The 26,519-nt window shown below is 36.8% G+C and overlaps 2 protein-coding genes across 11 annotated transcripts in view; both read left to right on the top strand.

Moving 5' to 3' along the window:
• The window catches only part of LOC130219045 (A-kinase anchor protein 13-like), a 99,393-nt gene extending 97,623 nt beyond the window's left edge, over positions 1-1,770 (top strand). Inside the window, exons 10-11 of the mRNA XM_056451315.1 lie at positions 890-1,076; positions 1,624-1,770. Coding sequence (XP_056307290.1) covers positions 890-1,076; positions 1,624-1,770 — 334 coding nt within the window. The remainder of the gene's footprint in view (positions 1-889; positions 1,077-1,623) is intronic.
• Positions 1,771-3,205: 1,435 nt separating this feature from the next.
• Positions 3,206-26,519, top strand: part of akap13 (A-kinase anchoring protein 13) — a 101,024-nt gene continuing 77,710 nt past the window's right edge. For 8 of the 10 annotated variants that reach the window (XM_056451673.1, XM_056451672.1, XM_056451677.1 and 5 more), the window contains exon 1: positions 16,344-16,535. In XM_056451673.1, coding sequence (XP_056307648.1) covers positions 16,461-16,535 — 75 coding nt within the window. In that variant the 5' untranslated portion in view covers positions 16,344-16,460. Of the gene's footprint in view, positions 3,760-6,636; positions 6,711-16,343; positions 16,536-26,519 lie in introns of those variants that run through there. The other 2 variants (XM_056451675.1, XM_056451674.1) reach the window with 2 other exon arrangements.

Raw genomic sequence — 26,519 nt, 5'->3', positions numbered from 1 at the left:
ACCACGAACACACTTAGAAATGGCCTCAAATCTTTCTATTAAAGCTCATAGTGTTTCATGGGTGGTTTCTCATAGATGCTTTGTGCTTTTGACTAGACTTTCTGCTTAAGTCTATCTCTTGTTATGTTTAAATAATATATGTTACAGTAATTTTGCATCGTTGTTACATTTATATATTAGACTTTTCAGCCATGTTGTGATGCCCAGGCCACATAAAATATTGCTTTTAGGCCCGCAAGACATTAAGAGCTTCTCTTTTTCACTTTGCATTCTTTAGCTTCCTGTGAGTGATGTCACAAGGTTGCTATGGATACCCTTTGGACCTTAGATACAGAGCAGGTGAAAACAGTTCCTGTTGTTAACCTCGTGTCAGGTCCCTGGGAACATTCTGAGCCACTGTCTCAGACACAAAAAAAGCACAACCAGTTGCAATTTTCTCTTTTCATAGCTCGTCACTTTTTTCTCCTTTTTGATATGAGCCGAACATAGGTGGTTCCACCTTAGTCATTTGTTGTTACTAAGACACAATGTTCAGCTGCAAGCCTGCCTTGAATCTATTTACTGCTAGTCGATGTTGACTCTGCCATCAGGAACTTCAGTTTCACCTTTAATATAACCATGCAGTTTCTCTCTTTATAAAAGAAAGCAGAACAAGATTTTACACTGGAAGAGGTCATTTGTCTAAAGAAACAATGGAGTTATGTGTGGCATATAACTGGTGTTGCCTAAATGATTGTTTTTTCACACTTGACATTCTGCTTTGAATGGATCATCACAATGATCATTGTTTCATACGTCACGTCCTCTGTAGGTGTGTTGGGTGTGGCCTTGCTGATTCAGTGCCTTGAGACTGGGCGTTCTCAAAGTTTGCTATGTTTGTGTTGGGCAGGGTTGACAATCTGCCTGAGCTGGAGACGAAAACATCTAAGTGGCGTTACCCAGAAGGCAGAGTCCTGCAACACCACCCCAAGCTAAACACTTACACCCTTACGCTGGAGGATGTGCCCGGGAGCTCCCCACCTAGCCTTCAGTGTGATGTGGAGGAGCTCCAGCGTCTCATTCAGTCACATCAGAAGGTGAGTCATTGATTTCAGAGTCTTCTGCGGCTGTAGGTGTGTCTCATTTTCTTGGTCTGTCACTTTAAGATACAGCTTTATTTCCAGCTGTGTATGGTCAACATAGTTTGTTGCATTTGTGCTAGAGCTCTGGCAGGAGGTTGCTATCTGTGACTAAAGGAAGTGACTAAATGCAGCTCTCAGACTAGACTTTCTCTGTTGCTGTCTTTGCACACACCCGTGCTCTTTTTTTTCTGGGTCAATGTTTAATGTCAGTTTTAATGAGGGCTGTATAAGACGTGCTTGCTTTTTTAATAGCTGTTTTGAATTTGTTTATTCAGGAAGAGCCTCCAGCACAGCATAAATCAGCACTGCTGATCTCAAAACAGAGACCCCAGTAATAGCACAGGACAGGATGACTGCCTTCCGCCCAACTCAGTGGGAACCTGAGCATGAGGAACACAACTCAGACAAGAAGAAACTTGCAAATCGCTTTTAACAGCCTTACTGTTGAGGATGGAATGTGTTCTTCATCAAAAACGGCACAGGAGATCATGTCCAGTTGCAGGATGGGGAGGTGGAGCCTGACCTGCCTGCTGTAGGGGATACAGGGAATGCGTTAGATAAAACTGACTGTTCGCAGCAGCGGGTAGAAGGCAATTCTGTGGCTTCAGTGCCCTTTCCTGTGGAAACCAGCGGCAGGAAGCTGATATAGAGCTACTGCATAATCAGTGCCAAGCAGGGGGTTGCTTCACAGCCTGATAAAGAGAAGCAAGAAGAGCAAAGAGGCTTACCAGAAGTGTTCAGAGATTGAAAAGGACTATAACACTGAATCTGGCAACCCTGAGCTTCAGACATGGCCACGCACAATCTCAGGTCTCCTCCCCCACGGAAAACTGGTCAGCCTTCCACAAAGGGAGGTGGAGAGCGAGGGGAGTACAGAGTCAGTTGGCGTAGGGACTTACCGAGGAAGGGAAGGGGACACGAGTAGCAACCAGGATATAGACTCATATTCTTCAGACTTTCTTCCCATAATCTAGAGGGGAGGAAAACAGCCAGCACGATGATGAATTGATCCTCAGTTGCGTACGGAATGCTCAGAGGGAACAGATGAAGCTAAATTGACTTTAATTAAGGTAAATTTCTGAAGTTACTTTGTCTTTACAAACTGATGATACCATTATTTCTGATGGTGTTGACAAGCCACATGGTCTCTTAGAGACGGAGACAGAAAATCTTAGCGAACACACCAAAGGCAACACTGAGTCAGATTCTGATTTGGTTGCGGATGACGCTAGTATAAAGCAGAACTCTGGATTTAGCGTTTTTAGAGGGTGATCTTTTGGAATCATTAAGTCTACGGCCAAACATGGCACCGGGACCAGTGCATAAGGTTCAGCAAGGTTTGTCACCGGTTCCTGAGACTTCCTCTCATGTAGGTCCAGCTGTGGAGCCCATTTCTGAGACTACAGAAAGTTGTCAACAACCAAATCAATCCACACAGCTTTCAGAAACTGCATTAGAATGTCAGGATGTTCGTTAAATGACTCAACCGGTGACATTAATGCAATAGCAGGGGTTTCCGTTGACATTTCTGCAGAGGTTTCACTTTGCCAGAATGAAGGGTGTCCTACTGATGGAAGCAAAGAGGAGGTAGCCTCTAGTGAGAGGATACAAGACCTTAAAGAGCTTACGGAAGAGCCGGAATCAGTTGTGGACATTATTGTCTCAGATTTAGATGACAAATCTCAACCTTTGAAGAGTCTTCTTTGCCTATTGACTCTGAATGTTTTATCAAAGGTGATTTACAAAACGATGCGTCTGCAGTACAATCTTCTGAACATACTGGAGGTGACATAATGTAGGAACACTCTTAGGAGAAGAAGAGGCAACTGAAAAAATAGAACAGTCAGACTCTTCACCTAAACCGGTTTTAAGCAAATTCCTGAGGAATATACTGGAGATACCGCAAACGAAAATAAAAAAATTGAGCCAGAGGAAACAATCTATTTTACTGCCAACTTTGCAAGGGGAATCAGGATTTAAGGATGTTGCTACAGAGAAACCTGTACAGGAAAGGGAAATTGACTCCACTTCAGAGGAAACAATCAGCGATCTCCCTGATCCATCGGAAATCACAACAATGATTGTGTTGAATCCAATGCACACTGCCAGCTCTCGGAAACCTCCAAGGAGAGCGCAAACACATCCTTAGAACCTGCCGAATGTGTGAATGACCTAGACTTGTCTTGTGCCTTATCCCAAACAGAAATCAAAGGCACCAGACCTTCTGAAACCAACTTCATTGATGGAATAACGATATGTGCTGAAAATCCCATTGAGGACAAAAGTGTTGACATGGCTACCAATATGAGTGAGACGACCATCTCTGAGGAGAGTCTGTTCTCTCTTATTGACACCACCAGTGGTTCAGCTCTGGAGAGCTCCTTCATGTCTGACCCACTCAAGGCTCATCCTCAACAGCTGAGCTCACTTCCCCTTTGGATAATAATAGTGGATTGCATCAGGATTTGGAACACACTTCCCCAGTGGATATAGACAATGGTTTGCCTGAGGAACTGCCGCCTTCAGACACACCTGAGTGCCTGAATGGATTACATCAAGATTCTCCTGATAGTTTGATGGAGCACAGTGGAACTCTTCAGCAATGTGCTGAGGAAACTGCGTGTGGATCAAATCACAGGTAATGCAATTTACTTTTATGCATCTGGAGATGATCGTATAGATACAATTATTTTAGTCTGTCTAATAATATTAAATAATATCATGCTTTTGTTAGAATGACGTTTGTTTGTCATGTCAATCCAGTCAAATTGTTCACAGCTGAAGCTGATTTGTCATTAGTTTCATTGTATTCCGACACACTTTTTGTGCGCGCTTGAGAATTCAATGGTGTTTGCCTTGCATGCCGTTTTCTATGAACACAACATTGAGTTATTATTATTATTACTATGGTAAATATTTATTCAGATTTTGTCTGTCATGTTATTTTTAGCAACGTTTGAGCCTCTGTGTTGTCAGTTAAAAGAAAGCCATTTTGGTTTTGATTGATCAGTGGTTTAGGTTTCCATCCATGAGGGAAATACCTTCCTTGTTATTCAGGTCATAGTGTTAATAGGGAGTGTTTGCAAATGACACCATGTATTTGCAGCACACTGTATCCTGGCAACTTATTGATGTCACCACTGCTTCACATCATAGAAGGAAACAGTTTAAAGATTGTCTGACTTTTTTCATAAGGTTGACGCCCAGCTCACGTAGATGAGAATTCAGTGTTGTTCTACTAATAGCTGCTTGCTTCACTTGTTATTTTATATCTCGTTCACCAAAGCTGCGCATCTCATTTGGAAAGGAGGAATAAGGCACTTCCTTATTGTCAAAAGTTTTAGCGTTAATAATGCATATGATCTGTCAGCTTAACAGTTTTATCACAATTTGTTCATTTCTAAGTAAACGAATAACCCATAACCCTGTAATGTTCACTCCTTCAAACATGAATCAGCAGCTGAGTTAATGAATTATGAATTGATTTTTAGAACTTTCAGTTAAAGGTCACATCATGTGAGTTTTCAGACAGAAAGGTTTTTAAATTACATCTCAAATTACCTGTTCCACTTGTAATCTGATGTTTAAATGTCACTGTTAAAAGATATATACAGTGGGTAATATAAGTACTCAATGCCTCACCATTGTTGTCTGAAAACAAATTTCTGAGGGTGCTGTTAACATGTTTTCATCAGATGTCAGAAACAACTAAGTAATCCATATATACAAAGAAAACAAATTAATTGGTTCAGAAATTAAGATATGCGTAATAAAAGTAATGACACGGAAAAAGTATCGAACACATGAAGAAACGGAGGTGTAAAAAGGCATGGAAAGCTCAGACAGCAGCGGAAATCTCTTAATAGTTGGATAGCAAAGTCAGAGTAAATGAATATTAGCTGCTTCAGTCCCTAGATTTCCATAATGATAAGTTGGATGGACATTTCAGCATTTCAGCAAGACAATGATCCCAAACACAGGCAAAAAAAACCTTTTAATTGGTTTCAGAAAAGAAAATAAAGCTGCTGGAATGGCCCAGCCAATTACAGGACCTGAGTCCAATAAAAAAATAAGATCAGAGTTTATAAACAACTCACAGAAATGTCAAGATTTTTAGACACTTTTGATGCCTGCGAGGAAAAAAAAAAAAATCACACCTGAGCAATGCATGTTACACCATTCTCCATAAAGGTGTTATAAAGCTGTCATCACCAAAAAAGACTTTTATACAGGGTTTTAAACGCATCTTATAACTACAGAACTTTCTCCTTGTGTCATTACATTGTTATTACATGTAACAATTTTTATTTTAATTTAGTTGGCATGTTTGGATTTTTACAAAAATCTGGGTCAATTTCATGTCAACAGCTCCTTTGCAAATATGTTTACCAAGAAAAATCATAGCGAGTTCATTACTTATTTTACCCGCTGTATACATGAAATCATAGCGGCAGTTGAAATTTCAACATAATGAACATAAATGTAGTATAAAAGGACAAGGTTAACCTCTTCAGTAGTGAGGCTTGTTAATAAATTGGGACATGATGACATCAAACAATTAAAATGTATACAAATAAAGGAAGTATGACGTTTAAGTCACATAAAAGAGGTGATATAAACAAAGAATTATTGAAACAAAGCGTTTTCAAGTTACAAACCTAACCTGACCCTATCGTGCATGAATGATGAATTGGATCTTATTGTTTTCCTTTAATAAATTACAATCATTTGAAATCATATTTAACATTGTATATAATAAATCTAGTTAACTTAGTGTTAAAAAAATCAACGATTATGTATGATGATGTTTCTAATGTTTTAAATAACTGAATTTTCTATCATTACGCAATTTAAAGTCGATTAGTGAGGTATTTTTTTTGATGGTTGTCTGCCTAAATTGAGATTTATGCACTGAAGATGTGTATATCCTGGATTATTCTTATAATTATTATGATTATAATTATTATGATAATATTGTGGTGTATTCTATTAGTGGATGTGGTATTTGTGGTACAAAAATTGCATGGAAATTGTCTAGTAAATAGAAATATTTCAATGAGTGAATGATTCTAGTACTTGAATATTGGCTAAGGAATGATGACGTCAATAAAAACCAGTGACTTTAAAAAGTGAGTGGAGGGAATGAGACACAGAGAAAAGCTTTGAGCCTAAACATTTATGTCTTTTCCCAATAACAAATGTAAAATAAATGAAATAAGATGACCATTTCATGAGCGTTATCACAATTTCTTATATCAAGTAAAAAATAAACAACCCACACAGTGAAATGTTCACTCCTCGAACATGAATCAGCAGTTGAGTTAATGAATTACATATTGATTTGTGGAGGTTTCAGTTAAAGGTCACGTCATGTGAATTTCCCAGAAACTTTTGAACTTATTCAAATGAAACATTTTGTTTTTTGTACATGCTCAAACAAACCTAACCATCTACACCTAGTTTGACCGTTATTTTTACACCTTTTAAATCTGCTATTCTTGATTCCACCTCGCAGATGACAGCGCTTCAGGAGAGGATGCAGCAGACGGACACCAAGACTCCTCAGTAGACATAGCAAATTCTGAAGCGGTGAGTGTTCCTTGGCTATTATCCTCAACCTGCCATCCAGTAAATAAATCATTAACATTTAGACCCCTTGGTATGATTCACTCAGCATTCGCTTGCAGCCACCCTGAATTCTCAGTAACTAGGAGGTGGTAGTTTCCCGAAAGGCTCCACTGAGCAAAAAAAAAAAAGAAAAAAATTGGAGGGATGTTAACCTGACCTGCCATAAATCTGATTTCTCTGCCTGGTGCTTCAGCGTTCTGACGCAGGTCTGAGTTGGAACTGCTGAACTGTGTCTTGTAAGGTCAATTGGTAGATATGGGAAAGCTGCCACCCTGTAGCTCATGCTGTTGGTTGATTGTGTGTGTTGTTTTTTGCTCATGGAGGAAAGATGACATCACCCTGAACACCTTTTTTCCCAGTTGTGTGTCAGAGGGATGATATCAGTGGTGAGAAAACTCAAAGGGAGGGAAGATGTGGTAACTTGGGCGTTTATATGGACCAACAAGAGTGATAAAGTGAGATGTCTATCTTGAGTCGTTGGAAGCTGCTGATTAGATGATTCTTTTGTATGGTTTGCTTGTTTATTTTGTCATCTTCCTGTGGGAATCCATGTTGTTTTTATTGCTTGCTGTGGGGGTTCCTGATGTAATCAAAAGTCATTGTTAAAGGAATAGTTCACTCAAAAATGAAAATTACCCCATGGTGTTCTCCGTATATATGTGACTTTCTGTCATATAAATGAAGTTAGAATAGTTTTAAATTAGGGTTTTATATAGCCATGCTCTATAATGGTGTTGGATAGTGGCTTTTATTTTGAAAAAAAAGTGCATAAATCTGTCATCAAACTAACTCATATGCCACCAGAGGGTAAATGCATGTCTTATCCACTTATAGTGGATTGATGGTTTTTGTAACACCAAATATTTCTCAATTTTAAATTGTGAACTACAATCACCAGGCCTGTCACAATAATCCGTATATCGACATATGGACATGACCTCAATCATTTTTGATGATGCAATATATATCGCCCGTACATAAAAAAACATTCTAGCAACATTTTAGCTGAACATCTCTCTCTATTGGAGGTGTCAGTAATGGTTAAAAACACTATAGTATTTACTATAAAGAGAATGAAATATGATGTGTTCTTTGGAAGAGTGTATTTGCATTGTGTTGCTATTGCCAGATTGTCATTCTGGCATTCTATAGTGAGTGGCATAAAATGACAATAGTATAACAATAATATCGTTTATCACTATATATGTTTTGATGGAATATATCGCACAACCAAAATAGATATCGTGACAGGCATAAACAATCACTGACATCCAACAACATGTTATGCTTACCTGATGTTACATATGTAACAGACACTCCAGGAATAAACGTGTCTCACAGGAACCACTTACCGCATTACCAAGAATAAGACAACGAACAAGAAAATTAGTTGGTATGGTGTTACTGTATAACGTTATACAGTATATTGCTCTTACGTTGCTGCGTACATACATGCATACATAGTTGAAGCCTGAATTATTAGCCCCCTGTTTATTTTTCCACCAATTTCTGATTACGGAGAGAAGAATTTTCAACACATTTATAAGTTTTAATAACTCATTTCTAATAACTGATTTATTTTATCTTTGCCATGATGACAGTAAATAATATTTTACTACATATTTTTCAAGACACTTCTATACAGCTTAAAGTGACATTTAAAGGCTTAACTAGGTTAATTAGGTTAACTAAGCAGGTTAGGGTAATTAGGAAAGTTATTGTATAACTATGGTTTGTTATCGAACACAATATAGCAATTATCGAAAACAAAATAGCTTTAAGGGGCTAATAATTTTGACCTTAAAATGGTTTTTAAAAAATTAAAAACTGCATTTATTCTAGCTGAAATAAAACAAATAAGACTTTCTCCACAAGAAAAAATAAAAATCAGACATACAGACATGCACAAAATAAGACATACTGTGAAAATTTCCTTGCTCTGTTAAACATCATTTGGCAAATATTTAAAAAAAGAAAAAACAAAACAAAGAGGGGCTAATAATTCTGATTTCAAGTGTATATCTACCCATCTTGCGTCATACGTCATATACATCAGTCACGCATAATATGTTTTCGACCACTTCCATACATCAGTGACTGGATTTCACAAATTGTGTACTAGTAAGTTATGGGTAGAGCTAGACAGAATCTGCAGTCATTTATTTGCTATTTCGGGTTTATACAGAATGGTTTTGGGAGTATAGTAACTAATAACGTAATTTATGAAATAAAAGATATGTCTTTTACTTTTATTTAATGTTTTCGATGCAAATCCAATTAGATCCACTTATTTGGTAAACAAAGAAAGTCTCTCATAATTTATCTACTAAAAGACAAAATCTTACTTTACGAACACTATTGTAAATAAATCATATGAACATTTTCATATTAGTCAGTAGCATTACTGAAATGAATTAAACTGAATAAATATAAACAGATTTATACAGGTAAATAAATAGACTCAATGATTGGCTAAAAATCTGCAGAAATCTGTGATTAATAACTGTGCCTTGCTATGGGGTAATTTTCATTTTGGGGAACTGTCTTTAAGGCAGTGAAAGAAAATCAGACATTGTTTCTTAAAAGGCCTTTTAAAATCAAGGATGATCAAGTTTTAATGATAACTTCCAGCTAACAAATGATAAACATTCTCGGCCAATCAGAATCCATCCAGCATTTAAATTGGCAGACAACAAAACTACAACATGCATTTATAATAAACAGCATGATAAACTCTGATGGTATGGATGCTAATTTAGTTAGCTTTATTGTTATTATTTTTGGTGTGAACAGACCTTGTGATGGAAATGCAAACTGATACTTGTCTCTGCTAGCATGTTGTGGCCTATATTGTCTTTGTTTTGATAGTAGTACACTCTAACATGGGCGATGAAATATTTTCTCTCTTAAGTGATCGTACTGAAAGACATAGTGGGTTTTGATTCAGTCTGGGGAAACTTTCTTTTTTAAGAATTAGCGGGGAATGCTAAGTCTCACCGTTAGCCAGTTTAAGCAGCGCTCTTTAAGTTCTGGCTCTGTCTGAACTAACATAATAACAAAAAAGATCTTGGTTATCAGTTGTCTGTTTATTTTTACATTTGTCATCACCTCTCTTGTCAAGCTAGCTTACTGTGTCTAGTTAGCGTCTAAAAACAGGCTACTTTTTCACTTATCTGCTGTCTGGCATGCAGACTTGGACTGCATTATGAGGCTGTGTAGCTACATTGTCAGCATTTGAAAGAAATTACACTGGAACATTCTATCTTTAAGAGACTCTCGAGATAAGTGCAGGGGCCACATTTATAGAGCATCTTAACTTTGACTAGCATGCTAATTTCGCTCTTGCTGGATAAGTCCATTTGCAGTATTAAACTCAATGTTTTGAGTCATTTTGTAGCTTTTTTGATTCCTGGGTTAACTTTTCCTATCATCATCATAATTTATCAAGGCTGATTGGAAGTTAAATCTGAGTTTGCTTTATTCAAACTGATTTGTTATGCTAACAGATTTCATGACTGATGTGTGTTTTTCCACATCAGAAAGGCTCAATCTTCACATATTTATTTGATTTGGAGTTAGCTGATGAATTAATACATCATTACACTTCCATCCAGAGCACAACGTGATATTAACTATTCTTGAAGATGATTTTTACGTTTAAATAGAATTTACATGCTTAATCATTCTTATTTTAACTGATTTTTAGATGGTGTTAACCTAAAATGTACTGTGATGGATAATAGGATGTTTGCTTGTGTTTAGCTTCTCATTTGGCATCTAGAGAGCTGTGGCTCCCTCTTGTGTTCATAAGTGCTATAACTTCTTCCAGATGTGCTGTCTAGAAGTCTACATGTGTGTTGTAGAAAGAAACAAGGGCAAAAAAGCACAGACTGTGGTCTCAATGCACCACCAGCAGCATATGTTCGGCCTATTCTCTTTTGACACAGCTTTTTTTTTTTTTTTTTTTTAATTCCTTTTATCTGCCCTCATGTGGCAGGCCAGATGCATTGTGGGAACCCCCTTTAAAGGAGTTCCTTTTTCACAAAGCATCTAAACTATTAAACCACACTCACCGCCCCTGGGAAAACAGTTCTTTAAAAACACGCACGCAAACTCGAAAAAGGGACAAGGCCGCCTCTCAAGCGCAGGAATGTGAAGTGTAAGAATGGCGTGATGTTGAAGAAAAGCAAAAGGGCTGGTGTTGCTGGAGTGGGAGGGCTGAAGACACCAGTGAGGCTGGTCTTGATATACACACACACACTCCTTCCATTCATGCATCTGTTTGTTGGCTCGGCTGCTGATGGAAATATCCTTTGTATTCTTCTCGACTTCTGTGCTTCTGCTCCCCCCTTTCAAGTCTTTGTTTTTTTCTTTAGCTCAGTTCATTTCCTTTGTTTTCTCTCATTTTTGTCCTTCCAGAAAGTAATTTAATCACCCTCATGTTGATCCAAACCCGTGTTTTTGTTCCATGGCACACAAAGGGCAGTGAATTCATCAAAATTACACTAAAGTATTTAAACATTTTCTAAAAGTGCATAATCAAGACTAATGTGTGCTATAATTTCAACACAATCTCACAGCAATTTGTAACTTTTTGATGTAGGGGTTATGAATTTGTATGATCTCATTTGTTCAATTTAGTACGATTTGCTTATGCCCAATGACAGTTGGGTTTAGGGTTGGGGTTGAGGTTGGGTGCCATGACTCTTTTTAAAATCGTACGTTTTTGTACCAATTCAAACCAACTTTTTGATTTAGTGGTTAATTCGTATGAATTCATACAATCTTGTTTGTCCAATTTAGTACGATTTGCGTATGCCCTAATGACTGTTGGGTTTAGGGTTGGGGTTGGGAACCATGTCTTCTTTTAAAATCGTGCATTTTTGTACCGATTCATACCAACTTTTTGATTTAGTGGTAAATTTGTATGAATTCGTACAATCTCATTCTTCCAATTTAGTACGATTTGCTTATCCTCCAATGACGGTTGGGTTTCGGAGCCATGTCTCCTTTTAAAATCTTACGTTTTTGTGCCAATTCATACCAACATTTTGATTTGGTGGTTAAATCGTATGAATTCGTACAATCTCATTTGTCCAATTTAACACGATTTGCATATCCAATGGATGGATATTGCATATCCAATGACGGTTGGGTTTAGGGGTGGGGTTGGGTGCCATGACTCCATTTAAAATCGTACATTTTTGTACCAATTCGTACCAAATTTTTGATTTAGTGGTTAATTTGTGCAATCTTATTCGTCCAATTTAGTACAATTTGCTAATCCCCCAATGACGTTTGGTGCCATGACTCCTTTTAAAATCACCTATTTTCGTGCCAATTAGTAAACAAAACGTAAAATATTTCCTCGTGAGATCAGGCTGGAAATTTTATATCTTTTCAAATCATTAGGCTTTTTATATTTGGGTATTTTACCCTGATTTAAGAGAAAGTTAAATCCTAAAAGAGTGGTCTAATGCGACCACTTATATACAACTGAAAATGTTAAAGTGGGATTTAGATCAAAGCAACGTGGGATGTCTAAACTGACATAAATTTAAAGTTTTGAAGTAATTTCAGTGGCAACAAATCTTGTTTTTGTGTACGGCGGAGGTTAAATTTTGCTGATTGTTGATTGGATGGAGCAGGATCAATATATAGAGAAGGGATGTTTATGCTGACAAAATGATTGAATAAGTCTGGCCTGTCACACTGTAAAAAAATATACACCAACAAACTTCACATTATTACAATAACATTTTAAATTAGATTTTTTTTGGTTATACAAAGTTAGCTTAATATATTACTGATACAATTAAAAACCTTTAAGCAGAAATTATTATTTTTTTTCAGTTGTTAAAATTAAAATAAAGAAAATCCACAAAAAAAAAAGTGCAAATACTGACTCCCATTTAACGCTGACTCTTCCAGTAAGCTGTTAATCAGTGAGTTTAAGAATCAAGTAAATCCTATTTGTGGATGAATCGTTCTGACTGGGTTTGTGAATTGAATCCGCTAACTCGAACTAAATGACTCATTCCTGAATCAGTTATGGCTGAATTTTCTCTTGAATATCAGTATTTTCACTCTATTTTTCTCAGAATGCTTGTCATATGGTTTCAGGAGACTCTAAATATTGCACCTAACCCACATGGACCACTATTATGATTCATTAATTGTGTGTTTTTTTCATTTGGTTGTAATTACATTGACATGCGTCCAGGATATTCTAGTATTGCACAGAGCAGCCATGAAGGTCAGTAAAAAACACTTTCTTAAATAACTATTCTTTTAAAGATGAGTTTAAGAGTGAAACGCAGCAGTAACATGCGCCGGGATCCCCACAAAGAGCCCTTGTTTCCACTATCCCCTCCTCCACTGGATAATCACACGCACGCATGCAAACACACAGTAAAGATCAAATCGACTGCGTCAGGACAAACCTACGCACTTATCTCAATATCTGTTTCTCCTAAAGAACACGTGAGGCACTTCATGCTAAACATGGAATCATGTATGAGGCTGTAATTGAAGGTGTTTTTGACCTCAAGGTGTGCCCGTATGACACTTTTGTGTGTTTTTGTATGAAATTATATATACCCACACTATGTCACCCTGATTATATTGTATGGCAGATGGAAACTCCCAAGCAAATGTGGAAAAACGTTTTCAATTCAGCATGCAAGCATTGAAAGAATGTTGCTGCTCTCCAATTTTGTAGGGTTTAGCAATACAATGTTTTATTATTACTTTGTGCTTGTAGATTGAACGTTTAATTAATATAGGTATTTCCCAGTCAGCCTTATTATTATATATTATATTATAATTTGTAGCATTTTACAAAAAAATTAAGCTAGTTTTTGCTACATTTAGTCACCAGGATATTGTTATTGTATGCTTATCTAAACATACAATAGATCAAAAGAAAGAATGGAGTGTTAGCTTTAAATAAATAAATAAATAAATAAATAAATAAATAAATAAATATATATATATATATACATATATATATATATATATATATATATATATATATATATATATATATATATATATATATATATATATATATATATATATATATATATATATATATATATATATATATATTAAACAGGGTAAACTGAAATAAAAATATAAATCTAGCTAACATGCAAAGCTTTTAATGCTAATTTATACTTCTGCGTCAAGCGCATGAGTATGGTACGGCGCAGCCTTCGTGTGGTCGCATAGCCCTTGTTGTGGCTGACACCGACGCTGTCGTGCACCTCTTAAAAAATGTAACTACACATCGCAACAACGCGTAGCACAAGCTCTGGGATTGGTCAACTTGGTAGTGGTGACGAGCGTGGGCAATGATGAGAGCCTGATGGAGTGAGTGTTTACAAGTGTCGAGTCCTGTGAAGGAGCTCCATGTGGAAACTTTTATTTTCTGTTTATCTTATGATTTAAGTTGTTGCCCGTCTGCCAGTTCCTGCCTCTGAATGAGCAAGTTTTAGCTACTTGTACATTAAGGTAGGTCACCCACAAAGAAACGCAGAGAAATATAAAAACCTACTGCCAGCTAGAGTTTCGGAAGTGTTATTGCAGAGCAACACAAACAGCACGCAGAAGTATAAATTCACGGCTACACGTAAGGCAGGCGACATGGGTCACACCGATCACTTAACGCTGAAGTGTAAATCAGCCTTTAGTGTGGGAAGGGTTCATACCAAAAAAAGTAACATAACACAAAGTTGAGATACAATTGAGTCCATCCGAAGCTTGCATTGTCATATACATTAGTGTCACATAAGAGTTTTCGTCACACTATGTTAATACGCATTTTGAAATATTGCATGAGAAATGAATGATTGAAATTTAATATTTAAAAAGTCCTTAATTCACGTATAAAATTTTTATACTTTCTCGGGGTGAATAATGGAAGAATAAACTCCTGACGTAGCAAACATTACTTCCATATGATCAATCAGCGATCTCTGTTATTCTTACCTTTTTTTTTTTACTGTTGGTTGCTAGGTTACCAATACTGCAGCCAGCCACTCTAACTTGATGGAAGCGCACCTAATTCGCATTTGGAATACTTTTTTTTTTTTTTTTTGTGTGAACTTTGAAAAGATTTGTTTTATGTTATGATGGAAATTCAGCTACTGTGGGTTCGGCTTTCTGTAATGCCAGGTAGTTTGAACTTTTATGCTCTGCCAAAAAAAAAAATGCTTCAGTTGTGCTGAAAAAAGTTGTGTAATGACAGAAAATATTGACAATTTCATGGATAGAGCTCATGTTTAGTAGATATAAAATTGATATAAACGTAAAGCATAGGTCTCAAGCTCGATTCCTGGAGGGCTGCAGCTCTACACAGTTTAGCTCTAACTCGCCAAATAATCGAGTGTTCAAAAGAGTCATGAACACCTTCATTAGTTGGATCAGCTGTGTTTGATCAGGGTTAGAGCTACTGTGCAGAGCTGCGGCCCTCCAGGAATCGAGTTTGAGACCTATGATGTAAAGCTTGAAGTTCGTCACTTCCACCTAAATGAATCAACGATTTTATTCACGTTTCTCATTAAGTCATAATCAATTACAGTACATGCTCCCTAGTATCCGACTTGCCCCGCCCCCTTTACGATGCTTTTTTTTTTGCTTTTCATTTGATGCACTTGAGCTCAACCACTCTCACAGGCAAAGCTGTGATAAAATAAAACGCTATTGGCTGTTTTTTAAAAGGGGAGGAGCTACATTATGTCCCACACTCTCTTCGTGTTTCATTGAATAAAGATGCACATTTCAAAGCACTTCATGGCACCTTTTAATGTCTTGAATTAAGATATTTTACAAAATATTTATTTAATTATATTTTACTTTAAGCAAGTTTTTCTTGTTTTTACCTCCGTTACGTAATGTTTTTCTTGAAATTATCCTATATAACAGATTTTTTTTCTTCTTGTTTTGCGCAAAATGAACTCGAGCTAATTCGCTTCCGATTCTCAGTTTCTCTGAAAACTTCAATTCAAGTTCCTCACACCACCTCGACTGCATTAAATCCCAATGATTCCCATTATCCGGTGGCCTTTCATCATCCTCGCCATTTGAAACAGTTGCCATGGCTCCAACTGTTAGTCGCATGACGCTTCAATACAGATAGCGATCTTTTGCTTCCAAATGCAAAACTAAATGCAATTTAACCTGACGTTATCCTGTTGCGACGAATGTAGATCAACAGATGATCACAGCTAAATCTTTCTGATAGATTATCCCCTTGGATCTTGAACACACAAAACATGGTGTGTGATCTCCAAACAGTTTCAAAGATGAAAACGTTCTAATCAGCAAATTTGTGTGACAACCTCTGTTAACTGATCAGAGGTCAACCCTATTGAGAAAGATTGAAGATGGAAACTGTGAGAGGAGGAATGGAAAGGATCAGCTTAAATAAAACAAAAACAAAACAAAACGGTAAAAGCAGAAGAATAGCCAGCGACATAAAAAAAGAGGGAGTGTGCCGAAGAAAAGAGGAGAGTGAGAGAGGGTGGGGAGAATGAAGTGTGTGAAGGAGGGAGGGAGAGTGAGAAACGGGGCTGGTTCATGGTGCAGATGTGCCGAGAGTTGCTCATTTTTTCCCAATGCTTGACTGGGAACTCCACAAGTCTCGGGCTTCATGTTGGAATATAACAGAACTTTCTATTCCTACTTGACATTTCACCTTCGGGAAAGATGTACGAGCGACACCGACGAAGATACAGCCTGTGCGCGAAGAGCGAGCGATCTGTGGATGTGGTTTTGATAAAGGTATGAAGCAGAAAACTAGAAGTTGTGTTATCTGTTTGTTAAAATCTGAAAATTTTGCATATTGTGCTGTTGACAATTTCTTTTGTTGTTAGATTGCATTGATTAAGGTTGGAAGGGAATGTTTTTGGGATGCCAGAGGTTTGAATTGAAGGTGTGTGCGTGTGTTTCTGTGTGTGTGTGTGTGTGTTTGAGAGCTTTGGAGCTTTGCTGCTTGGCTTGGGTGGAGTTCAGTTTTGGATGTGGAATGATGAGGCCTGCTTTTCAGTTTTTGGCCGTCGTTCTCAGCTGACTCTTGGGTTTGACGTTTTGTACCAGACGTGCCGGAGTTTGATTTTCGTAACAATACTGCATTGAGTTTTCAGCCTCACTCGCATGTTTGTTGTCAAACAAGAGCTGAAACCCGAGACTTCCAAGTCTGTGTTTTGTATTCGCTAGGATTTAGATTTGTTGTGTAATTTCAAAACAACATGCGAGTTTCATCTCTGTAGCTGAGGGATAAAGGTGACTCCAGAAATTAGCATTTCAGGGACTTTAATATTTAACAAAAAAAAAGATTGAATTATTTACAAATTATTGTCGAGCTATTTGTTTAAATCTGTGATTCTTCTTTCACATCTACAATTTAGTGCCACATTTGTCCGTCTGTAATTTGCACAATTTATCAAAGTTTCCTGTTTTGGACACTAAATGAGCACAATATGAATTTCAAAAATGCTAACTGCCTGGCAATCTGTGAGTTTCATATTTAAACTTCAGAGAAAAAGTGTCACAATATAAGCATAATTTGAAATTTAATTGTTTGACAATTTGAAACCTGTCAATTCTGTCTTTTATCATGGTCATAAGGGTTTCAATTCGAACACTGAAAACTTTTAATTTAATTTTCATATGAATTTGTATTTAGTTTTTTTTTTTTTTTTTACTTGTAATGGAAATGTTAGTGTCATGTTATCTACAAAGCCGTCCCCAAAATTCAGCAGTTTCATTTTTGACAAATCATTATTTTGGGGAGATTTTACTTGCAAAAGTTTGACAGTAATTTTCGAACCAAAATTTACACTTGTGACTTCTCTGTCCAAATAGTATTTCATGTTTACAGATTTTAAATGTATTTATTCTTTTAGCTTTGTCTATGATTGACACAACTGTCCCCCAAAATTTGATGAAATCATTTCTTTACAAAGAAACAATGACTTGTAATAAATAAATAAATCAATAAATATTAAAGCTTAAAGACGACCCTCATATGTAGAATAGAGTCACATGCATAGCTCATGTGTGATTTTATTATTATTTTTTATAGACTTAAACAGATTGTAAACATCTTGATGGTTCTGTGGGTTGGTTTTTGTCTATTCAAACTGAGCTTTATTTTGTATTCTCTATTGGATTCAAGTCAGGTGATTGGCTGGGCCATTCTACAGCTTGATTTTCTGAATGAATATGTATTCATTAGTTTCAAATAAATGTCTGCGTGTCATATTTATACTTTAGAGACAAAAGTGTCCCCAAAAGTTTTCAAACTTCAAACCAACATTTATTGTGGGACATAACATTTTTCTAAATAAGTACAGCATGATCTACACATAAAACAATTCTTATATCTGCATATTACAGCCAAAACTGCCACACAAAGTGAGGCAAATTTGACAATCACCTTGTGCAGACATCCAATTATTTCCTGATATCGACAAAATAACTTGCAAACCAACACTAAAGTGATTTGACATTGCTGTCTGCATTTCATATTTACAATAATTTATATTGAAAGGTTCAAAACAGTCCATATGCTTCATAATTTCAGAAACAAAATGTTCCCAGAGGTTATCAAAATGTAACACTGCCACCTTTTAAAAATGCAGGAGCTTTTTATAAAGCATTATCTAGAAACATGCCCAAGCGTTATGAAAACAATAGTAGTCTGCTGCGTGTCCTAATTTAGATATTGTGTGTGTGGGAACAGAAGAGAGGCTGGAATGCCGTCAGTATGTTGGAGGTTGTATATTTAGTGGCTGTTCTGGTACTGTATCAGCGAAGGTCACATCCAGACACATAAAGGGCCCTTCTACAGTCTGACCCCTCGATTATAGGCTCTTGATAAGTGGATTGGTTCAGGCTGCCTGTTTATCTCCATTCACTTCTCCTGCTTCCTTCTGCTCTCCATCAGCTGACGTCAGGTCTGAGAGTCAAGTTTAATAAATCATCTCATTATAGTAGGTTTAAAATATTGAAAATGTTTAATGGGGAACTGCCAATGAATTCTATATAGAAGCCACAAGATCAAATATTAAATGCCAATGAATTCTATATAGAAGCCACAAGATCAAATATTAAATCTTAATATTAGATTTTAACGAAGGTTATTTGTTGCTAGCGACGTGCAAAGTGACTAGCTTCATTAATGTTTAATGCTTAATTAATGTCGACTTGTCTAATAACCCCCAGACTGGTCACAAAACCATACAAAATCTATAAACCAGACCTGCTGCAAAAAAAAAAAACTTCTGTAGATGTGTTTGGCTTCAAATAAGATTTTTAGTGCTAGATGGTATAGAAATTTACCCCAATTTTTTTTTTATAATAATATATTTTATTTTTATGTATATATTTTTTGAGTTGGTGTTTCTTTTATTTGCAGTAACTGTTTTTTTCCACTGCAAAACACACAACTGAACAGAACAATCACAGTGAAACAATACAATATACAATAATACATGCCAAGTTTGTATTCGATCTTCCAGAATATTGTGCTTGTTCTAGAGATCTTGTTATAACTTAAGAAGATTTTAAATCTGGAAAATTGCCCCCCCCCCTCCCCCATAAATAAATCTAATAACAAAAAAGTATATTATTATTTTGTTTATTAATAATTAATTAATGCATATTTTTACCAAGTTTTTTTTTTATTCCAATGACATGTTTTTTTCTTAAAGCACACTTTAACTGCAAATATACAATGAAACGCTTATATAATAATATGTGTCATGTTTGTATTCATTTTAAGAAAACACAATACTAATGTTATAGCTTAAGGAGATTTTAATTCTCACCAATTGTCATTTTCTGGGGAAATAATATAACAAAATAAAATAAAATAATAAAAATTGTATTAGTTGTATTTTTATTACTGTTTAATTATTATTATTTTCAATAATTAATTTCCCTTTTTAATGGCAAGGTGCAACCAGCTGATAACAAACCCTCCTTGACTTTCAAGTTTGTGTGTTCGGCAAAAAAAGGGAATTAAAACCAATTATAGTGACCTCATTTGTTGACATGACATCAGTGAATTGCAGCTTCACCATAAGTATTGAATCACATTCAGTGTATGTTGTTTGCATGCGTACAAGCTTGAGGCGTGCAATAAGTTGCTGGCTGCAGTTCACTTAATGGTCATCGGTGTCACTTACAACAAGACTTTTTGATTTCGATGAACAATATTAACTTTATAAACAATCAGCAGTTAATTTTAAAAGTGTGTTTGGGTGTAGATGGATTAAATTGCTGGTTGCAGTTCGCTTAATCACCACTGGTGTCGCTAACAACAAGACATTTCGTAAATTCGATGAACAATAATAACTATAAATGATCAGCAGTTAATTTTAAAAGTGTGTTTGTGTGTAGATGCATTAAATTGCAGGTTGCAGTTCACTTAATCACCACTGGTGTCACTGACAACAAGACATTTTTAAATTTGATGTACAATATTAACTTCATAAATGATCAGCAGTTAATTTTAAAAGTGTGTTTAGGTGTAGATGCATTAAATTGCAGGTTGCAATTCAGTCAATTGCCACCGGTGTCACTAATAACAAAACTTTTTGAATTCTACGTACAATATTAACTTTATAAATGATCGACAGTTAATTTTAAAAGTGTGTGCAGTTCACTTAATTGCCACCGGTGTCACTAACAACAAGACATTTTTAAATTCAATGTAAAATATTAACTTTATAAATGATCGTCAGTTAATTTTAAAAGTGTGTTTAGGTGTAGATGCAATAAATTGCTGGCTACAGTTCACTTAATTGCCACCAGTGTCACTAGCAACAAGACATTTTTAATTTGATGAACAATATTAACTTTATATGCAATAAATTGCTGGTTGTAGTTCACTTAATGGCCACTGGTGTCACTAATAACAAGACTTTTTGAATTCTAAGTACAATATAGCCTCCAAGCTGCTTGTATATATTTATTTTTTATGGTCAGTCTTGATTGTCTCAGTGATAAAAGACCCTTAAATCAACATTATTCGTGCTTATATTTGCAAGGTGATATATTATTATACAGTGCACAGTAAGCGTCTATGGTGGAAAATGGAGAGGGGCTGTTAAACTAATCTTAAGATTCAAAAAAAGTGAGCCGCAGGTGCTGGTCAGCGCTAAGTGAGGATTGAGAAAGACAGGTTGTCTACACCGGTTTCAAAAAACACCCAAAGGAGCACTTTCCAATTGACGCAAACCTTTGTTGTAGCATATTCCTTTCAGCCGGGACCTCCTTGATATTGATCGAGAAGCCAAATGGCTACTTAACACCTCACTTAAGTCATTTCACAGATGTTTTGCTCAGGAACAGAATCGGTAGGAGAGCCATACAAAATCTGAGGCAGTATTAAAATCTCTGTAGCTCCTAGCTCGTATTAGTGTCCACTTATGTGTCATAGCTTTTCCTGTCTATATAAGTTGGTCATATCTGTGGAATGTGTCCAGAATGTCAAGCTCAGACCACAGTTTGCGGACAGTCTCTCTCTCAGCACTCAATGGATTGCAGCTCTGTTTCATAAGCCATTCGGAAGTTCAGTCATCTCTAAATATAGGCCTTCTCAACAGTCTCCTTTTCCATGATTAGACCACGCTTATGCTTGGTTTTCGGCTTTGCTTCAAAATTTAATCTGGCTTTGCTTTGAAAAATGTAATATCTTTGAAAAGTTTGCAATCTGCGTGATTGTTTTTTGGCTTTTAGGGTGGACTTTCACTTCGGTGGATAGTCACCCTTAAATAAGTTTGCATTAATTTGAGGAAACTTACAGTAAAACTGCAATAATGTGAAATTTTGTTTTCTTTTAAGAGTGTTTTCACACCCATGCTTTATTTAGTTCAGTTGAATCGCACTAGAGTTCATGTTCCCTCTTGGTGCAGTTCGTTTGGGTGGCTGTGAATGTAGCAATTGTACTCGAGTGTGCACCAAAAGCGGACCAAAAAAAGCGTACTGAAACCTTCATGAAGGGGTGGTCTCGGTACGCTTTCAAACGAACACTGGAGCGGTTCGTTTGTGGTGAGAACATAATCCGAACTAAAACAGACCCAACCGCAAAAAGTACTGCGCCTTTTTGGAGTAATTCAGTTGCCATAGTCCGATGCGCTGCCCCATCTTATGGGGTGTGGAGGGAAAATATTTGTTGACAGCGCTTGACCAACAATTTTAAACGGAGATAGAGAAAGAGAGGGTAAAAGAAAATGACCTGATGTATCGTTGGTAATATTTCCGGAAGATGACCATGTCGCAGTTTAGCGAAATTAATTCACGCCTCCTCCTGAAGTGACTTGCAATGTGCCTTTGCTGTTTGCAATGCATTAAAACATTGTTTTCCAGCCGCAGCCTCGGTTCATTCTCAAAATGTATAGTTTGTCTAAAGTGATGTATACAAACTATATAGTAAACTATGATTAGCGATACAATCAGCCAGCGCAGTCGCTCCACAGTAAAAAGTGTCTGCCGGTTTGTTTACCTGCGGAAGTACCATTGGCATTTTCCCGCACGTTAATTCTGATCAATCGAAAAGCAGTTTAGGAAATGCATTCAATAACATCTGACCAATGAGTAATGTGAATTTTGTCACATGACTGCATTTTGGATCTTTTCAACTGGTTTGGACCAAAGCGACCAGTGTGGAATGAAAAGCACCCATAAAACGGCCGAAAAATGCTACAATGTATCATTTGTTGCCCTTGGTCCGGACCAAATGAACCAAACCACAGATGTGAAAGCACCCTAAGATGGATGTTTTTGATGGTTAATATATTTGAAATTATAGTTCATCCTATTAAGTCAAGGCTGATAATTGTCACATGATCCTGAATTCTAATTGATTTGATGCCCAATAAACTTTATTACCATTTATTTCAGGATCCTTTGAGTAGAACACTCACAGTAAGGTAATATGTTTTTAAAAATACAAATATCTTTTCACATATAACTTAAAATGCAACTTAATATAACTTTAATCTAATATAATATGCCTGGAAATGTCCAAGAGTAGTATTTGGGCCACCGAGACTTGGGGTATATTTACTCAACACCATTATAAACTAAAAGCTGAGAACATTTTTTCTTTTTGAAAACAGTGATGACATGCGCATGTTGTGTTCATCCCACAGACCTGAACTAGTGCTTGACAGCCAAATCAGCAGTGACTACTACAGGAATGTATGTGCATGTATGTAGTGCCACCTAATGGCCTGGCATACAAAATACAGCACTTTTTATTTATATTTTGTATTTTATTTGTATTTTTGCCTTTATTATAGGACAGTACATATTGTCAAGAAGCAATGTTGGAGAGTGAGGGAGGGGAATGTGATTTGGACAGGTCCACGAGTTGGGACTCAAATTTGGGACGTCTAGGTTATCGCTGTGCACAAAATACAGCAGTATTGTCTGTTATATTTATTCCTATTTGCAGATCTGTGTGAACCAGGGTATTTTGATAACCTTGTCGTCTGTGTGCAAAAAATTAAAGAAAAGAATGTTTCATCATTGCCATGAAAATATACCCCCCAACCCCCCCAACAACAGCATTAGCACAGTGTTATTGTTTGCACAGGAAACATTCGCTCATAGTGTCTTTGCAAAATCTACTTTTAAATTTTGCTGGCCCACTGCTGTCCTGTTTTAGGTGTCCCAGGGGAAGAAGACCGTTTGGTGAAGGCAATTCTTAGGGTAGTTTCCTGTTCTTGTGACATGAGTTCCCATAGGAAGTCAATACCATGTCAGCATAGGTCACACGAAGTTCACCAGGATCATGTTTTTGTGAGTGCATCTCTTTTTTTGCTGTCTTTTTGAGGTGTTTGATTTGCCAGTCAATAAAGTGTTACACACAGTAACCCGCAGTAGTGCATAGACAATTACTTCTCATGCCTGTGGAAATGCATACAGGGCTTTTACAACCTACATCATGTGATTCCACACAACACCCCTTTGTTGTAATTCCTTTAGTTTTCTGACCAAACAAACACATGGTCTCAAAGACTGTGTTCCCCTCTTATACATTTTCGGATGGTATCTTTCATGCAGTGTGTAATATTGCCATTTGTGAATGTAAAAGGTCAGAATGATCAAACTGTGTGCTATAAATTTTGTTTTTGTCTCTTAACATAAAAAAAAAACACAAAAAAAAATGTAAAGGTATTACCTTAAACAACATATTTTGTGACATCACAAAATAAAAGGTTAGAGCATACTCTAAAAATAAAGACTTTTTATTTTGTCCATATGGTATATATTCACAGTCCTATACTCAAGTTTATGCAGCATTAAACATAAACAGGTTCTTTAATACAATGCTGTCTGGCATCCATTTCAGTTTTCACCTGGTATTTACTGTACATCCATTTAAATGCATCTCTTGTCAAGACCCTTCATCCCACTTTTGCAGGAATACTTAATGTGATCCATGAGTATTGTTACAGGTACTTATTACTATCACAGATCGATCATAATCCATCTGTTTTTGTTCAACGTGGCGAAGAATGCACACCTTATTTTAGTTTATTAACTCGCAGCACATCCCATAATGATATCCTGTTTTGTTGTTGAAGAGTAGATGTTTTTTTTTTGGCAATGGACACAATCTGATCAATAATGCATTTTGTACTACGTTTGTAAAATGATGAACTGGACAAGATCAAAACATTATGACATTAACACCTGTATTAAGCATCGTCTATATGTGATTAGACTTTAATTCAGGTCCTAAAAGGCAAATATAAATAGTACTAATAGAAAGGGAAATCCCATACAACTAGAAGTTTTTATTACATGATGATCATGTGACCAGACAACTTCTTATCACTAGGGATGCACAGAAATTTTGTCCGGTCATAAATTTCAGCCGAAAGAAAATGAGCTGAAAAAACATTATACTGCTGCAGCCATAGTCATTGCACGGAGTGAAGCAGCTTTCACACCGGATGCGGAAATTAATGCGCTATGAAACCTTTTAATTTGATTGTGCCATGCAAAAGCCAGTTTGTTGTCGAGTAGACCAAAACACAAACACATCGTTCAAAATAGCTCAATATTAGGCTCTGTGGATATTTCGTACATGAACCCATATACTTATCTGTGCATAAACTGCACACGCTCACCAGAAAAACAAAGTCCTCTAAAATAATGCGCTGACAAGACATTTCTATCTTAGCGTTGTTCCTCCTGTTTGCAATGGTGCTACTGTACTGTCATGAAAACGCTGGCTAAAAGACGCCTCCTGACTTGTTCACTGTCGATACAATGTGGGTATTTTATTGACTATATAGTTTAATATAATGTAACCCACTTGTCCTACACCACCCAAGCCGATATGAGCTGGGATCGAACCGGTGATTCTTTTCATTGGAGTCTGTTGCTCTAACAAGGAGGCTAAAGACCATGGCCTCTAGCGTCAGCGTCAGAACACCTTTAGAGGTCAGAGGAGTGACGTTTACCTGCAAAGCACTTTGCTAGCTGGCTTCCATTATACTCACCTCCCTAAACCTCACTCCCATCCCGGACGAGCCCCCATGTGTAACCTATTGGTCTAACTGCACCCAACCCTTGCTGAGCTGGGATCGAACCAACGATTCTTTGCATAAGAGTCAGTTGCTAAAGACCATGGCCTCTAGCGTCTGTCACTAGAGCACCTTTAAGGGTCAGAGGAGTGAGGTTTACCTGCACAGCACTTCACTAGCTGGCCTCCGTTACATTTAAGTTATAGAGTGAAATTTAAAAAGACTTAACTATATTATTGAATAAAATAATATCATTTTTTGGTTCTCGGCCAAGTGCATCCAGAACTTTTGGTTTTAATTTCAGTGCATCCCTACTTATCACTCATTTCCCACCAATAATTATTATATTGAATTCTTTGGTTTGTGGAATCGATTTAAAATGGCTGACGCAGAAGTATTAAAGTTATATCAACCACTTTGTGTCTGAGATTTTGGCTGGAGCACTAAAACCAAACCAACATTGGCTAGCCAATCGGGTATGTCGCTCTGTTAACATGTCAGATCTTTCTTTATGCCGAGTTATCCTCAAAACATGTATCCTGAAATCCGATCTAACCAGAAATGATCAAACAGCATCGTTCTGGCTGACCGTTTCCGCCTGTGGCTTGTGTTTACAGTATATGCAAGTGCTCTCAGTAGAGCATTTGGTCAGCGTGAGGCATTACATCTTTCCATTACCGCATGTTGGCTCAATATGCCGCATTTGCGGGGTGATTTTTCACGACTCATTCAGTAATTGGTTGAAACGGTGTCTGGTTGGAAGTGTTTCTGTGTGCGCCTGCTACATCCATTACCATTATTACCAAACCGTGAAACTGACATAAAATATCCAAAGTCTTTTGCTTCTCTGCGAATTTGTTCATTTTAAAGCATTGAATAATATACACATGCACACTAGTGTTTGATTATCTGAATGCTCCGGACTTAACTTTTCCTATTTTTGCTTTCAAGTTTATTCATAGGGAAGATTGAGGGATTGGAAATGGCGTGCATCTGTGTGTTTGTAGGATTTTGTTTGAGTTTCGTTGTCAGATTGAGGTTGATGTCTGTTCTGGGATCAGTAAACATTACACGCTCGCATATCGAAGTTCCAGCTGGTGTGAGTCTCATGCTGCTGTCTGGATGCTGTCAGAACCTACTGTGGTTGGGAATGACATGTTGTCACGAACAGCAGTGAAACTGTACAGCGCTGAATCCATCTCATGATGCTGTAATG

This window comes from Danio aesculapii, chromosome 25 (assembly GCF_903798145.1).
Source record: "Danio aesculapii chromosome 25, fDanAes4.1, whole genome shotgun sequence".
NCBI lineage: Eukaryota > Metazoa > Chordata > Actinopteri > Cypriniformes > Danionidae > Danio > Danio aesculapii.
This window is presented reverse-complemented; position numbering and strand designations above follow the sequence as displayed.